Raw genomic sequence first — 18912 nt, forward strand, 5'->3', positions numbered from 1 at the left:
ACTTATTGAAATAAAAGTTAATTCCTTGTTTGTTTGGAAACTAGATAGTACAGTACTTCAGCACTCTATGCAATAAAAGGAGAGAGAGTGGCCATTCTCATCTTATATAAGGTCCTTGAGGAAGAGGTGACATCTCTTTACTATTGATTGTGATGTTAGCTGCAGTTTTCTAAATATGTAAGTGATCATAAAACATTGGAAAATTTTCTTCTCTCTTTATTTTCTGATAGCATTGGTCAAGAAAGTGTGCTAAACGTTGTCAGTGCTTTTTTTCACTTATTTGCACAGTCATTTGGTTTTCACCTTAATTCTACTAATGCCGTGAGTTAACTTAAATTAACCCTTCATGGTAGAGAACCCCCATCCTGCTGTGTGATATGTTTGAAAGATTCTTGCATTTGGTCTGCTAGCGTAGTGTTTTCTTAAAGATGCTTGTGCCTGTGTTCATGAGGGGGTAACTGTTTAAAGTTGTGCCAATCATTTTCATTCATTTAAAAAAGAAATGGCCAAATACAGTTTGAGGTCTATTAAATAAATAAATCAAACATAATGAGGATGCTGGTAGTTATCTAGGGTATTGCCAAGTTCATTGCTTGGAATGGGCAAAGAACTGAACATCCGGTAAGGAAAGAAGATCCTGCCGTAGACACAGCAACAGTAACAGCGCTGTTGCGGGGCAGGGGAGGAGCCCAATAAACAGACTCTGGCTTGGGTATTTTATGGGGACCTTGGGTCCTTCCCTCTCTCCTGTAGGTCCTGTTTAGATGCCTACTGTCCTGTGTTCCTACCATTTTTCCTCAAAATGTCTTCTGGGAACAAGAAGCTATCATCTCAGGGAGCTGGCTTTCATTTTCTTTTACTACCTACATTCTGCTCACTCTTCTTCAGGTATATTTTTGTCAATATATTCAACTTGGGTTGACATGTTTCAACTTAACCAAATTGGTTTAAAAAAATCAAGAAGACAACAATGGAGTCATATCATAAAGAAAAAGATCTAATTTAATCACTATAAAACCACCTAGATTTATGTTCCCCAGGATTTTTCTCCCTCAGATGACTCTGTATCTCTCCAGGATCTAAGAACTTGTGTTGGGTTTTTAATTGTAGGGGCATGGAGTTCCAAAGAGTGAAGACACAAGAAAGAGGATATGCTAAGAACACCCAAGAGCCAAGGCCTTGCTGCCACTGGAGGACAGGTACCTGCTGAACTTCCAGAAAGCCATTAGTCAAAGCTTTACCCGGAAGACAGCCTATTTGTAGGATGTGTCCTTAAGAAGAAAATCTGTGCTGCCCAAGAAAACAAGTTTAGGTAAGGAAGCCCCTTGCAAGAACTCCTGACACATCTCTGCATGTACCGTTCATTATATTGTTTGGTATTGCTGTCATCTTATAAATGTGAATAAGCCATGCATCATGACACTTATTTTACAAGGTACTCAGAAAAGGAGATCACACTTTATAGACTTCCTGGCTCTTGTGGTTTATTGAGTCATTCTGTTTACAGTGATGTATGTTTATAATAACAACCCTAATAATTTAAAATTTCACTGTAGACTTCAGTTTTCAACTTAGGCAGGTGAAAGAGAATTAATGTTACTATAAGAAGTTCCAAGAGAATTAATGTTACTATAAGAAGCTCCTGAGACAATCAATTAATAAAAAAAGTGGGCAGATAGCTGGCAGTTTCAGAATTTCCAGTTTATGTTCAGCTGGTCCCATTGCCTTATAGCTTGTGGGGAGGGACCCTACTATGGTGGGAATGGATATCATTGAAACTACTTACCACATGGCCATGGAGGAGAGAGGGTTCAATTTACCTATATGCTTTAAGGATATAGTCTCCAAAACCTAGAGCTCCCTCTGTGTCCATTTAAGGTTTTCATAATCTCACAATATTGCCATGGTGAAGCCTAGGCATTTATTACACAGATGTTTGCTGGTACTGTGCTCCAAGGTATAGAAATCACATAATAATAAGCGGAAAGAACCTGGGCAAAATATAAATCAGTGCCTTCCTATAATTATTAGGAGACTGAACACATGGGGCAAACCACGTTGAACTCAGAGGAAGACATTTTCAGGGTCTGATAGGAGCTGAGCACTTGCCTCCTGGGAAGTTGCTGTCATATATCATACAAGTGGGGCTGAAGATTCAGCCACAACGTGTTTGATTATAATCTCCCTATCACTCTCCAACCCATTCACTCTGTCTGTTCTACTCTCCATTTCTTGAGTCCACATCTAAGTGACATCATGTAGTATTTTATCTTTTTTTGTGTCGACACGAAAGGGGGGGCATGGTTTTCATTCTCTAGGTTCATCCATAAGTTTTATGACTTTTCCTGAAGAAAATGCAAACAAATATCTATTCACCACAGAAAGGGCACTAATATAAGGCCAAAGAAAAGATTCCATCAAAGCCACGCGTGTTGAGTCAGTGGATTTGTGGGCCTACTTGTAGAAGCATGGCTGACTTGAAGGCAGCCACATCACTGAGAAGCCCACCCTAGCATGGGTCACAAAACCCTGGTACTCTCTGCCCAGCTTGCTGGCAACCTCCTCCACAGAGATTTCGGTCACCCAACAACTGTTCAGTGTTTTTGTTACCATGGGGCCTCTGTGAAATTCATAACTTTAGGAGCTTTCCGAGTCACCTGAGCTTCACTTCCTAAGAACTGTGAACCTCCGCCTGCTCTCCAGGAGAGAGTGTTTCACTTCAGTTCAGATGAAATAGTGACACAACACAAGGTAACAGTGTGTTCCCAAATCCCTCTGTCTGTCTGTCTGTCTGTCTGCCTATCTCTCTGTCTGTCTGTCTGTCTGTCTGTCTGTCTGCCTATCTATCTATCTATCTATCTATCTATCTATCTATCTATCTATCTACCTATTTATTTTGTCTTTCAAAACAAAATTTCTCTTTGTAACAGTCCTGCCACTCACTTTGTAGCCCAGGCTGGCCTCAAACTCAGAGAGAGCCACTTGTCTCTGCCTCCCAAGTGCTGGGCTTAATGGCATGTACTACCACCACCAGGCTTCCGTTCTTTTAAAGACAGAATAATATTCTATTGCGCATGCACATGTACACACACACACACCATTTACTTTATCCATTAAATTACAGATGAACACTCAGGTTATTTCTATCTGTTGGTTCTAATGAAAATGGAAATGTAGACATCCTTTTGAGACAATGATCTTATTTATTTCTTCAGGTGTAAAGCCAGGATAGGTTTGCTGGCTTGTATGGCAGTCCTTTGTTACTTTTATTGTGAGACCCTACTGTGGTGATATTGTGTCCTCCAATATATTGTGCACCCTAATAAACTTATCTGGGATCAGAGAACAGAACAGCCACTAGATGGACATAGAGGCCAGAAAATGGTGGCACACACACCTTTAATCCTAGCATTCTGGAGGCAGAGATCCATGCGGATCTCTTTGAGTTCAAAGCCACACTGGAAACAGCCAAGCATGGTGACACACACTTTAATCCCAGGAAGTGATGGCAGGAAGCAGAAAGGTATATAAGGCGTGAGGATCAGGAAGTAGAGTCCTTGTTAAGCTTTTAGGCTTTTAGCAGCAGTTCAGTTGAGATCCATTCGGATGAGGACTCAGAGGCTTCCAGTTTGAGGAAACATGATTAGCTGAAGAATTGGTGAGGTGAGGTTGGCTGTGACTTGTTTTGTTTCTCTGATCTTTCAGCATTTACCCCAATACCTGGCTCCAAGTTTGTTTGTGGTGATATTGTGTTCCCCAAAATATTGTGCACCCTAATAAACTTATCTGGGGTCAGAGACAGAACAGCCACTAGATACAGAAGCTAGAAAATGGTGGCACTCACTGAGGCTTTTAATCCTAGCATTCCAGAGGCAGAAATCCATCTGGATCTCTGTGAGTTCAAGGCCACATTGGAAACAGCCAGGCATGGTGACACACGCCTTTAATCCCAGAAAGTGAGCCTTTAATCCCAGGAAGTGAGGGCAGAAAGCAGAAAGGTATATAATGCGTGAAAACCAGGAACTAGGCTGGTTAATCATTCAGGCTTTCGAGAAGCAGTTCAGCTGAGATTCATTCGGATGAGGACTCAGAGGCTTCCAGTCTCATGAAACGGGATCAGCTGAGGAACTGGCAAGGTGAGGTAGCTGTGGCTTGTTCTGCTTCTTTGATCTTCCAGCATTCATCCCAATATGTGGCCTCAGGTTTGATTTTATTAATAAGTACCTTTAAGATTCATGCTACATTTGTTTTTATTAATAAGACCATTTAAGATTCGTGTTTTCGGCCGGGCGGTGGTGGCGCACGCCTTTAATCCCAGCACTCGGGAGGCAGAGGCAGGCGGATCTCTGCGAGTTCGAGGCCAGCCTGGTCTACAGCGCGAGAGGCGCAAAGCTACACAGAGAAACCCTGTCTCGAAAAACCAAAAAAAAAAAAAAAAAAAAAAAAAAAAGATTCGTGTTTTCCACAGTGCCATTCTAATCTACATTCCCACTGGCAATGTTTAAGTGTTCTCTTCATTCTTACAATTATTACACTTCAAATGTCTTTTATATCTTATTTTAACTTATGCATAGTTATATATTAACAAGGTATGGAGTGATGTTTAAATACTTGGGGACCTTGTATAATGAGGTTAGTTGGTTGTCCTTCACCTCAAACATTTATCATTTGCTTGTGTTGGAAATATTAAAAATATTTTCTACTAATTTTAAAATGATTTTAATCAATCTGTGGGAAGTATGCTATATTGGACAGAAATGAATGAAAATTCAATACACAAGAACCTTTAGGGTACAGCTAAAGCTTAGATGTGCATTTGTAACTTAAATTAAAAAATGATGTATCTCAATTCTGACTTCCATCTCAAGACAATTAGGAAAATGACAGAAAAAATTTCAAAAAAGTAAGGAAACGATGATAAGTAGATGATTGATGATAAGTAGATGATTAATGAAACCAAACAGAAAACAAAAAGGGACAGCTGTGAATCAAGACCTTGTTTATGTTGCCTGCTTCTCTGGAGCCAAGAGCAAGAGACAGCCTCTAAAAATGGCAAGTGCTGCCAGTCTCCACACAGCTGACGTTTAAACAGCATTCTCAGAGGGCCTCATGACCATTTCCAGACCTTGTGTTAGCTCAACACCAACATGCATCAGTTCTCACACACCTGAGTTTAACTTCCAGAGCCCCAAACACCATTTTCAGACTGCCGAGTGAGGTGAGACCAATGAAAAAAAATAACATTTAGAAATGAAACTCCTTTACACCGAAAAGCTGCTGTATGGCAAACAGCAGAGCCAAGAGACAACCTAGGAATGGGAGAAAGTATGTACAAACTACACATCTAAGAAGATGTTAATTTCCAGAACAAAGACTAATAACTCAGTAGCATGGGAGCAAAATACTTTAATAAAATTGGGCTGAGTAGATGTTTTTCACAAAATAAAAAATAAAGTTACCCAACAGCTATATGAAAAATGTTCAGAATCATTAACCATTAGGGAAATGCAAATGGAAGCCACAATGAGATATTATTTTACCCCAGTGAGAATAGCTATCAAAGAGAAAATAGATAGTAATTTACAGGTTAGATGTAGAGACGGGAAGCTTCGTATGGAAAGTAAATTATCATAAACACAGAGAATTGTATAGCTGTTTCTGAACAGAATCAAACACAGTCACCATATGATCTAGGTATTATAATGGATATCACCTAAAGAAATTTAAGTCAGCATATCACAGAGATACTTGTATTTACAGTTTATAATGCTGCACTACTCATTGTAGCCATGAATGTGGGGTCAGCCTAGATGCCCATCTACAGATGAACAGATTAAAAAATATGGTACATATACAGAATGGAATTCTGTTCAGTAGTTAAAAAATGAAACCATGACCTGTGCATGAAAACTCACTGTTAAGTTAAATAAACCGGACTCTGAAAGTACATATTTTTTCTCCTGAAGAATCTAGATTTTATATAAAATAAATCATATGAAATTATACTATGTATAATTATAATAATAATAGTAACATAAAACAATGTATATGAAACATTACAAGTATAAGGGAGACTAAAGAGAAAGATATAAAAAGAATAATGGGTAGGAAAAAACAAGCGCCACATATTTTTCCCATATGTACAGAGTCCAGATTTAAGGTGTCTCTAACCACATATGTGGACATTAATAGGAGAATATAAAATAAAGAGGACTGTTTGGGAGAACAAAGAAGAAATGCAAAGCAGGGCAAGACCAGAGTGGCGGTGGATATGAGCGGAATGCAATAGAGCATGCATATAAGAATATCAGAATGAGATCAAGTATTGTGCATGCCTACTGAAAATAAATTTAAAAATTATAGGAAAGAAACCAAAAACAAAACTGCTTTATAATCCAGGAAGTTCATTGCTAGTGGAACTCCCAGAGGAAATAAATCAGTATGTGAAACTGTGGTGGCTAATCTTGGTTGTCAACTTTACATCTGAAATCAACTAAAACCTAACTAGCTGGACACGCTTTCAAGGGATTTTGTTGGTTGGATCATCTGGGGTAGGAATAGCCAACCTAAATCTGGGCCATACCTTCTACTGGCAGCCCTCATAAAAGGACACGGAAGAAGGAGGAGGAGGAGAAGGATGATGTTTTGTATAGATTCTACAAGAATAAACACAAAAGGAATAACACAAACACAGTCTTCTTGTTGGTGAATTCATTTTTCTCAAGGTTAAGCCTCAATGTTTCTGAAACTTGCCTTGATATGTATTAGAGTTACACAGGTATGTAAGTTACCATAGGAAACATGGTTATCATATTTTTTGATTTCTCATTGGCTGACAAAGAGCAATCCTACTGTGTGAAAAAAAACCACAGGATAACTAATTTCTCTTGTCTAAGCATAACATTGTCAGCTAGCCTCTCTCCATCCCTGCCTCTCTCACTGTCCCCACTCTCTGTAACTATTATTCTCTTCACAGTGTTGGCAGGATCATCTGCAATGTTTGTGTTCCTTGCTTGGCTACTTCACTTAACCTGCTTTAATTGAAGCAGGATGAATATAAGCAACTACATGTATCATAGTGGCTCAGTTGTAGTTTAAGGCAGCACTAGCCATGAGTTTAATCCTAGCACGATAAATAACAACAGCAGCAATGCATTCTCCACCACCATCTCAAGCTAAAACAGAGGGATTTGAAGTGTGGATACTCTAGGTTGTTCAACTAAATATGTAAATAAGTCAAAACAGCACATCTTATATGTCAGTAAAATATATAAAAAAGAGAAAAAATAGTTTTTTGAACATGGGAACAAAGTAACCAATGGGGAAAAATGGTATACATCTGTCATGCTCATTCAAGTCAAAGATACTTTGAACTCTAAGTATGGAGTCTGGTTTGTTTTCCATCTTGGAATTAACAGATGAGTGTGTATATCCAATTTAGGATATGTCAAACCTCTGTGTACTGAAAAGATCCAAAGCCACTGGTACCAAGGAACAGTGAGTAAAGAACCCTGGATCTGGGTGCTGATCTCCAACATAAGGTTCCTTAGATAAAGGTCTGGTTCTAGAATTATAAACAGTATAGATAAAAAATGAAAGACTGTTACAGATTATCTGGTTGGTGCAGAAAGAGGATGTTCAAGGGAAAAAAGAGGAAGTGGGATGGAGGGATGTCCAAAGGATACAAGGAGGACAAAACTTAGGAGCGTAGCTGCTCTGCACATAGCCTTTGGGATAGTTTCTGCCTGTGACTTTGTGGCCCTGGTGGAGTCAGGAGGCTCTATGTTTTCAAAGACAGAGTCTCTAGAAACGACGAGCATCATCTTCATCCTTTTTGATGGACAGCAAGAAGCAGAGACTCTAGCTCCACCACTGATGACCAATGAGACTGTGAACAGCAGCCTCAGGTCTACACGTGCAGGCACAGCACAGCAGGTGAAAGCCTGCATCTCTTAAGAGGAAGAAGCTGAAGTGATAATTCCCTCTTTTATTTAGAAATGTAAAAATTTAAATTATGCTTCTTGCTGAAATGCAGTTTGCTATGAATCTGATTTGTGCCACTTCCGACACAAAGAAATCATAAAATAGATATTATCTTTGAATCTATAACAAAAGTGGATGGAAGAGAGATATATGGTTGGTGTTGCTTGTAATTTTTATGGCTGGCAAGGGATAGAAGATGTGCCAATCAAAAAAGGCTAAAAATAAGTGTGAGCAGGTCTGCCCACATGATAATGTCATGTGTGTGTACCTGAATACACATTTGGAATTATATTTTCTGATAAAAACCCATACATAAAAAATAAACTACATTTTTGTTTTTGCAACATTGCTTTTAAAAGACTGATATGAAATAAAATCTCTGAGATTATTCAGGAAAAAATAATTTAAAATGTATAGACCCACTCGACATTGACAAGTTGCAGAATAAAAAGAATGGAAGAAACTAAGGCAATATGGTGCCTGTGGTGGGTGTAGTTTTTTTACAGCATGCCCTTAAGAGTGTTTTATGAAATTACTCAGTATGATTTACATTTACTCATTTCCTTTTTAAATTAGAAATGAATGTTTAACAAGTTAACCCAAAACATCGTAAGTAATTTTTATGAGTATAGGAAAACATTTGAACGAAAGATTAATTTTCCCACAGCACTTGAAAGCAATAAGATTGCTATGAGTTCCAGGGCAGCCTGGGCTACAGAGAAACACATGTCTTCTATTTTTATTTTTACAGTTTTTTAACTTTTGAATACGTTAACTAGAATCCAAAGACACTGTGTTTCAATTAAAGGTTTACATTATTTGAAAACTAAGGTTTTACTGGAACAGTACAATAGTGTGCAGCAGTGTGTCTTATCAAATGCCCCCTTCAGCTTTCGGCTGAACCACGTGTTCTGTGCATGGACTTTGAGTCCCAGCTCTTTGGGGTAAGAAGTAGTTCTGAACTGCAGTCTTGTTTAGAGAGAAATCAAAGCACCTGGAGATAATTTCATAAACGGGGCCGCTAAATGGTTGGCTGAAGCATGACATTTGCTGAAAAAAAAATACTGAAGAAATTTGAAGCAAAGTTTTGGAAACATAGACTCAATCATTTTATAAATAGGTTGACAATATGACTTATAAGTCAATCTGGAACACTTGGAAAAGGGAGACAGGATGTTGTAATTGTGCCAAGAAAATTAAAAGTGTAAATCAAGGTGTCTTCTTAGAATTGATCTTCAGAAATTGGCCTGTCACCAACCCCTTGAGTTGACACATCAATGATGGCATATTTCTGTATTATACATTGAGAATCTGTAGAATGTGGCATGCCTCATTTGTGTCAATTTCATGCTTAATGCTACACATCTGTATAATTGAGTGTACCTAAGTTTGTCCCTTTGCCTTCGTGATGTTATTTTGAAGGAAGAGACAATTGTAAAACAAGTGCTCATTAAGCCATTCTAACTTGAAATGTAAAGTTCAAACTCACACGTTCTAGGTGATTTACAAAGAGAGCAGGGATTATATAGCTAAACCATATGCATCCAGCCCTGGATTCCATTCCCTAAACTTCCCTAAATGAAATGTATTTTACTAAAGGATTTACAAGTAAGAGCTTTCATCTCTTGATGCAATGCGCTGCCTCCTTGATTCTCAAACACATGTGGCTGAGCAAAGAGGCTACTGCCCTGTTTCCCACACCAACGTAATATATCCTTTAGTGCCCTTTATCAGATGTCTGTACACACAAAGAAAACTTTTATCATTTTCTTGTACTTGGGGGTTAATAATTGCAACAATCCCTCTTTTGCACAAGTCTAAAGCCACAGAAGTCTCTGTGAACATCTTCCAAGCCCCATTTTCCTCCTTGTGGTGAAATCTATCATGAGATACCATATAGAGGTAAAACAATGTGTTTTAAATTATGGATGCGGGAGACACTAAGGGAGGCTGTGATGCTGGTATCTGTGATCATCTCAGAAATGAAGAGGAAGAGTGCCTCTAGTGTCTGGAGTCAGTTCAATTTTCAAGTAACTTTTATGAGGATAGACCCCTATGGAGCCTTGCAAGTGATTATCCTTCTTGAACCTCACTTTGTGATCATCTGTAAATGAAGACAAAACTATCTGCCTTGGAGAATGTGGGAGTGGCAGGCAGCTGAACGCCTCATATGCCTGGCACATAAATACCACAGGGAGCCCAACTCTTCAAAACAAACCTTCTGGGACAGTGACAGGAGGCTTCTGAGTAGGTCCCACACTGACTAACATAGTCTGTCCAATGACCCTGGGGAAGGTCGAATCAGGCCTGCAAGTTTGGAAGGGATTGTTCATTTTTACCATGCCACATCATCATAATGGCTTGTCATGCTTAGTTCACATTATGACCCACTAACCAGATCAAAGTTCATGATTCATAAATGTAACCTTAATCTGATGTTTGTGCCAATGAACACGGTGACACATTTGGAAGCGTAGCTCACCAGTTCTTGGTCACTGTTTGGAATTCATAGCCATTTCTCATCTTTGTGTTAATGTCCTAGGATTTTTCTGGATCCATACATTTCACTCCCAATCCCTGCCCATTTGCTTGTTCTGTCACCTCTATGGCCACTTTGAAATGTCTTCATCAGCAAATGGCACTGGACAAAAGAACACCAAGAAGATATTCTTTACAACTTTGGGGTCACTTGGTATGTGGACTATGCTAGGGGTCTCACAATGTCCCACCATATTACCTCATCACCATGAGTAGAACTGATTTCTTCTTATGCTAAGCACACAGAGAGTTATTTCCCTGTAAGTAAATTCACTTTAAACACTTGAAAATTAATGGCCATTATTTTTAAACCACCAGAGTCTATTTCACGCTCAGTACACATCTTCAAACCATTTCAAACCAGGAGAACTTAAGAAGGTTTAAGTCTACCTTGTTAAAAAAATCTAATAGCTCATAACCTGATCACACTGAAGTTAAAAATACTTTAAATAGGTGATAAGTAAGTGGATAAGATTATCTCAATATGAGGTTTGGACTCTCAGAAGAGAGAGAGTTCACCTTGACTTTGACAATTTTGGACAGGCTAATAATAGTTTTTCTGCCAATAGAAAACCAATTAGTGTAATTTAATGGAGAGAAGGCAGGGTTCTTGTTGAGCTGTTAAAGATGTGTGAAACCATTTTTCTAAGTTCTGACTGACTTCTTTTCTTCACTGTGCAAACGAGTGTGGCACTCATTCTGAACTTAGATGCTCAACTTCACATGCTAGCTTGGGAACTCCTCTTTTCTCAAGTGCAGTGTTGCACATCTCCATTTTAGGTTAGTGATTGCTCTTCAATAATTCTCACAAGAGCCATTTAAAGAAGATTATCAACTAATTAAAGTTTTGGGGCTGAGAACAGTCCAGCTACATGCCTAAGCATGTGCATTCTCTCCTAACTGAAGTTCCTACATAGAGAAAAAAACATCTGATTTTGAGTTGCAAATTATGACTAGATATCTGGTTTTGCATTTGTGCTTCCTTTAGTGGAGTATTGGACAACCTTATTTCCCTAAATCAGCAACTGATTGAAAGAGGTGAAAACAGGGCTTATGATATCTGTGAGAATAAGATTTGCTGAATTTTCCACCATTAATTTTTTTTAAAAAAATGTTCTAATGTGTTATTTCCTTTTGGATATAAGTAATGGAGCATTATTCTTCTTATATAAATTGACATATTTCTCAAAATAACTTATTTATCATCTTAAAATTATTGTCTTGACTATGTTTACTGATCAAAATTAGGTAACAGGTGTACAAATGAATCAAATGTCACTCTGAACCTCAAGTACAATAAAGCAACTGTTAGTTCATTCTGTATTAATCTTCTGTTATGACAACATATAGGAGATAATCAACTTACAAGAATAAAAGATTTTTGAGGGGGAAATTTGTGCAGTAGAGGTGGGAAGTAAGGTGTCCAGATTTGGGGAAATGACCAAATCATGTGCCTAGAAATCCAGACGTTGAAGTGTACCTCCCTGTCAGTAAGAGATCCATGGAATTGGGGCAGGGATTTCAGCCAAATCATCCCTCAAAAAAAAAAAAATTCATGTATCCTAGTCTGGTTGGCCATCTATAACAAAATCCCCAAAAATAGATATCTCAAGACAACAGAAATTTATTTTTCATTTGTAAAAACTAGAAGTTCTAGGCAGATCCAAAGTCTAGTAAAGGCTTCCTTTGAGGCCTCTAAATGGTTTCTTCTCTTCCGCACATGTTGGAAGGAGCAAGAGTCTCTTTGGTACCTTTCTTAGAGGGTGTTAATTCCATTTATGAGAATTCCACTTTCAGCAAATCACCTACCCAGGGTCTTGGCTCCCAATTTCATCATCATGGAGGTAAAGATTTCAAAATATAACTTGGGTGGGTGTGATCTAACAGTATCTTAGCTGAGGATTTCAACTAATTAACAACAAAATGGAGATTTTCACTTGGATTTTGATGCAAATAATCGCTTATAATCATTGATAGTCCATGAGACTCTGTATGTTTGTTCATGTATCCATGCATGTGTGTATGCTGGTATCTTTTTTTGTGGTTACTAAGCTCTATGTCATGGCATACACCACATAGATTACATACTGCCACCAATGCCATTCAATGCACTTGACGGCCAGATACAATAGTCACAAATACCAAACATATATTTTAGACTTTAATAAACATATTTTAGACTTTAATAAACATTTATTTTAAATATTAATAAAAACAATGGATTACTATTTTTACTCTATTATAATATTTCCCAAATAAGGTAAATAGCCACAATACTGTATATAATATGAAAGAATGTGACTAAACAGAGCTATGTGACCGAAATATTTGATGACTATGTTTTAGCTTTCCTGCTCACATCCAGGTTTCATGTAGACATCTGGTTTGAACACAGACTCCCAAATGTACCCACTTAGGGGCTTCAGAAGTCTTTGGGAGGAAAACAAAGTCTTCATTAGTCACATAACCAATAGTTTCAATTCCCCTGCGTTTATAGCCACTGACTTCAGAATAAAAATACTTGTTTGCATCTTGGGTGAGTTATTTACTCTGTGTGTACACTTACACAATTGCTTTGCTTTCCTCTGCCTTGGGGTGTGTTCTGTGAATGGGAGCAAGTGGTGTGTTATCTCTGAGTCAGTACAGATAGCGCCTAAAGCAGTGGCTGGAAAGTTACAAACGCTCTCCCAGAGTCATGTGCCATCATCATCATTATTTCCAATAATGGAGTAATAATTAAAAAAAATGAACAGGAAACAGTAGTTATTAAATAATGGTTATAAAATTAGTGAATAAGCAAGAGTTCTATAATATTTCTTTATTATTTTTGTTAAAGAAAAATCAATTAGTCTTATTGGGTTACTTTGCTAGGACGACCACAATAAAGTACCGCAGGTTTAAGCTACAGAAATGAATTATGTCATAATTCTGCACCCTAGGGATCCAAAGTTAATATGTCTGCAGGGTTGGATCCTTTGGGGAGGAGGGTGTGACTGTATGTGTTCCAAACTTCTTTCTAGCTCTCAATGGTTTGCTGGCATTTATGGTATTTCACGACTTCCTTAAAGCAACATCTTATTTTTGCCCTCATCTTTGATAGTCTCTTCATTCTATCTTTTCCTTTTATATATATAAAAGAATCTCCAAATACGATTATATTCTGAGGTGCAGTGTTTAGGGCTTTACCATGTAAATTTTTAAGAAGGATTTACAAAAGACTTTTTTAAAAAAAATCAAGCATATATTTGCATATGGGAGGTTGTCCATTTGAGTTCAGTGTAGGAGCTCGTGGAGTCCAGAAGAAACTGGAGTTATGAGCAGCTGTGAGCTGGATTCTTTGTAAGAGCAACAAGTGTTCTTAACCTCTGAGCCCATCTCTCCTCCCTGAGCATGTGAATTTACAAGGGAAACAATTTTACCCATAAAAACTGAGTCTGTACAATTACATTGTACACTGGTATTCACCAATCTGATTACAGGGGAAGGCCAGTTCAGACACCCTCACCACTATTGCTAAGGGACTCAGTTTTCTTTAAGGAGCTAGCCACTGGGAGTTTGACCATGCTCCAATAAATATACAGACTTGGTGATTTTGTTTGTTTGTTTGTTTTTGGAGGTAGGGGAAGGGCACAAGTGTGGGATGGTGAACCTGAGAGGAATGAGAAGCAAATGTGATTGTGGTGCAATGTATGAAATTCCAAACAATTAATAAAAATATTAGGTTGGGGGGAAAAAGACGATTGGGGCAGGATGAAAAATTGCTTATGAATTGCTAGTGTACTGCCAGAAGAATTTTTAGGACCATGCCAAGAAGAAGAAAGTGCAGGAAAATATTGGCTCTGAACGATGCACGCACATGGAGCCCTAAACTATGGACCGTTCTGATTTCTGCAGAAGTTACCAAAAGGCATATAGCATGCAGAGAAGCTTTATCTTCTAAATTAAGTTAATTTGACTGTTTTATACAATTAAGGCCTCAGTAGCTAGCAAGGACTTTAAAACCATATGATGACCTGTGAGCCACCAGGATATCAAACATGATGCTTCAAAACTTGCCCTTTCCAGTGTCTTGACCATTCAAAACCAATAGAAGAGGGTTTGTAAAAGATAGAGAATAGCCAAGAGGACACAGTGCTATCACAGTGTTATACCTGGCAACTTCAAGTCACCGGTGACCCTAGGAAGAGAGAAGCTCTTTCAGAAGGCTTAAAAGGTTCATAATAAATACTCCCCAATGTTTCCAAAGTGTAGCCAAACTAAGTCAAATCCACATATTTAGTGTACACTAAATGTCAAGTACTCTTAAATTGCTAAGGGATGTTCATTGGTAAACGCATATTGTGGTACTTTACTTCCAATGAGAAAGTCACAAAGCAGACAATAACCATGTAGGACAGTAAATATGTCAAGGCAACCTGAGCACACAGGAATAATCCCTCACCCTTTCTTGTAGATTATATAATTCCTGATTTTTCAGTTACTCAGGAGAGGGATGGGCACATGGTAAATCTTAAGTATCTCTCATGACCGTGATTATATATTTCATTTTGCAGATTAAGAATTTATTTTACAAAATAAGTATTTCTGTGTAAAAATAATGAACAGAAGCATGGACTGTCAAATGACACAAATTCCATAGCCCTGAAGTGGCAAAACATTTATATTAATGCAGTCATATCTTTGTAACTTAATGCCCATCAGTGCCTTTCCTTTCCTTTTATTTTATATTAATCTGTTTCCCCTTTGTTTCTTGTGTGTATGTGAGATGGAGTTGTGTTTTTTTTTTTTTTTTTTTTTTTTGTCAAGTGATGTAGTCAAGCCAAGAGCTAAAGCCATGTGAGATGCTGAACCTGGGAGAGCATTCCAAGCTAAAGGAAAGAATAGAAAGGTTTAAGGAAGCCTGGTACTTGGTGATCAAGTCCCTGTGTGTGCTGAGGGAAGAGGGACAGAATGAGAGAATGGAAATTAGCTGCTGAGCTAGGCTCAGGTAGAGAGTGTCCCCAGAGTTCAGGTTTCACCTTGGGATGGTAAGAAGTTTCTTCACTGACTTTAAGTGGGGCGGGGACACAGTCGTGTTAGCAATATAACGGCTTAGAGTTCTTAACCTCTAGACCTCTGGGCAAGTGGGGAAGGGGGAGGGGAGACGAGTTAGGAAACTGCGTTCCAAAAGCATACTGGAAAGAATCAAAGGAGTGTTGATGGAAGCCGCTCAAGGAGAAAAAGAGAGCGGGAGGGGAGAGGGAGAGGGGAAGAGATAGAGAGAAGGACAGAGAGAGAGAGAGAGAGAGAGAGAGAGAGAGAGAGAGAGAGAGAGAGAGAGAGAGAGAGAGAGAGAGCAAAAGTAGAGGGAACTGAGGAGAGCTTGGTAAGAGACAGGAGTGCAATTCTGTATCCCAAAGGGCCAACCACTCCTTTCTTTGGCAGAGCTGTTAAGTAGCGAAGGAGTGTATGACACTATGTGAAAATAATAAACACAGTTGAAGATCAAAAACGGAAAACAGTGAAGATGCCACCTATTTCACGTGAAAAACAAATCAGATCCGTCAGAACTGCTGATCACGTTACCAGAAAGGAAAGGACAAAAGAAACTTTTAAACATTTGAAAACATTTTTCTGAGGCTTACACACACACACACACACACACACACACACACACACACACACACTCACTCGCACACACACTCACACACACACACACACACACACACACACACACACTCACTCGCACACACACTCACACACACACACTCACACACTCGCACCCCTTCTGTAGGGTACATTTCTACTGAGCAGGATCATAAATCCTAAACAAATAGAACTGCTGTGGGATGTTCTGTATGGCAAATGTGTTGCTGATTGGTCAATAAAACACTGATTGGCCGTTGGTTAGGCAGGAAGTGTAGGCGGGACAAGGAGGAGAATAAAGCTGGGAAGTGGAAGGCTGAGTCAGAGAGACATTGCCAGCCGCCACGATGACAAACAGCATGTGAAGATGCCGGTAAGCCACAAGCCATGTGGCAAGGTATAGATTAATGGAAATGGAATAATTTAAGCTGTAAGAACAGTTAGCAAGAAGCCTGCCACGGCCATACAGTTTGTAACCAATATAAGTCTCTGTTTTACTTGGTTGGGTCTGAGAGGCTGCGGGACTGGTGGGTGACAGAGATTTGTCCTGACTGTGGGCCAGGCAGGAAAACTCTAGCTACATAGAACCTCTTCTTTGGCCCATGTCACGACATTAAATGTGTTCCTTCTCTCTCTCTCTGTGTGTTTGTGACCCACTCTGAAGAGCCCTGTAGCCTGAGGGTCCCTAAGCTGAGAGGCATCCTTAGTACATCAGTATCTTCTGGGGCTTTTACATCTTGAAAAACTTGTAGAGCCCTTGACTAGTTCACAGGGGATGCACATATACACCTGCTTTATAAGGCACCCTCATGCAAACATAAATGCTAAGATTGACAGAAAAGGTATTCAGTTCTGGGGAACTTAAGCTGCCAAAAACATTTTAATTATATAAAGTAATTGGAACTCCATGGGATATTCCCTTTATAATATACTGGTTTGGATTACTTTGTTAGATGTTACACAGTGCATCTAGTCAGTTACATATTAATAAAACTCTACTGGTCATCATCAAAGCCATTCTTTTTGATAAGGAGGTGTTTATGAAATTCATATTTTATGATGCTAGAAATGTATGCTTTGAGTTTTTATGTGTTAATATTATTGATGGTAGTTTTGGTTGATGGGATGTCTAATTTTTTAAATATACTTCTGGACAAGTGTGAAATAGCCTGTGAAATATATAAACATGCCTGATCATAAATGGATTTCTCACTACTGCAGGTATATGTTTCATGTTTATGTTATAGGCAAGGAACTAGAGCTGGCAAAGTCACTTCCCTTCTTTGAGTGCTCAGATGTAGCCACGACAGCAGATGGAACACGAGTGTGGATTATGACTTACTGCTTTGCTACTGTGAAGTTCTAACTTTTAATCAAACTTGCAAAACTAATATTTATGTAAACTTTAATTTTTAATGAATATTTAATCTTGTACTTATATCTGAGTTGTATTTTGAACACTTGAAGTCATCACCAGAGTTAGTTGTATCATTTATAATGCTGAAATTTAAATATATAAGAAAATACGATTAATGTGAATAAAATAGTGAATAAAGTATCTGGAAATGTGACTTATTGTTGGATGAAACATGAGTTTGTCAATCTTTGAACTATGACTTTAATCAATTGTGATCAGTAACTGAAGGATATAAAATTAGGGAGGTGACAGCATGTAGAGCTCTTACAAGCAATCAGAGTAGCTGTAAACGTGGCTGTGGAAATAGTGAATGAGAAAGGATTTTGATATTTAGAACAGCTAAGTTAAAGATTTGGTTTGGTTCACTACAAATAGCAGGTAAACAAATGCCAGACTTAAAACTGACAACCATCATCTCCAAGTACCTTCACTTACTTTGTCTCTGTTCAGACTTCACTGTGTCAGGAGTCCCTGAATATCAGTGAAACTGTTCTTGGTTTTGCTTGGGACACCCATGATCTGCCTTCTTTTCTCCACTCTTAGAAGTGAGGTCAAGAAAATAGCTATTGCCTGGGTGATTTTGACATTCAGAGGCTATTGATAAGCCTCTAACTCTCACCCACTGCTATATTAAGCTCTAGGCTTTCATATCTTAGCTGGTCCAGCTTCTGTCCTCACGCCTTGGAATAACCAGTGTTGAGCCCAGTGCTGACTCGTAGTGAATACGGAGTGTGGAGAAGGCATTTACACTCACCCCCTGGAGTTTGGTGGTTGTTTATTGTCACAATGCAGATCAGTGTTACACAGATTCCATTATGTCTAAGTAGAATAGTTATGCTGTACTCCAGTGTGCTTTGTTGTGTTACCCTGTTACAGTTTTCTTAGAGCGCTATTTGTTTTACTTTCTTATCTTATCACCTCTGTCTGAATTTATGCACAGAATAAAACTTAACCAGCCCAGGCCCAAAGAACAGTGTCTACCATTTCTATTTGCAATTTATCAGAAACAAAGTAATACTTCATTATGTTTATATGATTTTCAGGGTGACTGTGTATTATTTAATAATGGTTTCACATTTAAAACTTCAATGAAAACATGAAATATTTAGCAGAACCATGTTATTAAAATAATTGATTTTGTAGAATGACTCTAGTACCTTATAAGACATACTATATTAGAAAGTCACCCATCTGAACAGATAGACTCTTTATTACACTAAGCTCTTAAGACCCCATGAAAAGTTCACACAGAGAAAAGAATTGGGAATCTCTATCTATATAATAATAGAGTTTTCATATTATCCAGTTTTTTTAAATTCTTTACTTCATCATAAATTTCCCCTTCTTTT

At 38.4% G+C, this 18912-nt stretch overlaps 1 protein-coding gene across 3 annotated transcripts in view; it reads left to right on the forward strand.

Annotated features, from left to right (window-relative positions):
* Window positions 1-18912, forward strand: part of LOC128113366 (zinc finger protein 43-like) — a 153682-nt gene that overhangs the window by 22291 nt on the left and 112479 nt on the right. Inside the window, exons 5-6 of one of the 3 annotated variants that reach the window (XM_052742998.1) lie at window positions 1111-1199; window positions 17394-17717. In XM_052742998.1, the coding sequence (XP_052598958.1) occupies window positions 1111-1133 (23 nt within the window). In that variant the 3' untranslated portion in view covers window positions 1134-1199; window positions 17394-17717. Of the gene's footprint in view, window positions 1-1110; window positions 1313-17393; window positions 17718-18912 lie in introns of those variants that run through there. The other 2 variants (XM_052742996.1, XM_052742997.1) reach the window with 2 other exon arrangements.

Source organism: Peromyscus californicus, unplaced genomic scaffold (genome assembly GCF_007827085.1).
Source record: "Peromyscus californicus insignis strain IS unplaced genomic scaffold, ASM782708v3 Scaffold_18__1_contigs__length_77618521, whole genome shotgun sequence".
Taxonomy (NCBI): Eukaryota; Metazoa; Chordata; class Mammalia; order Rodentia; family Cricetidae; genus Peromyscus; species Peromyscus californicus.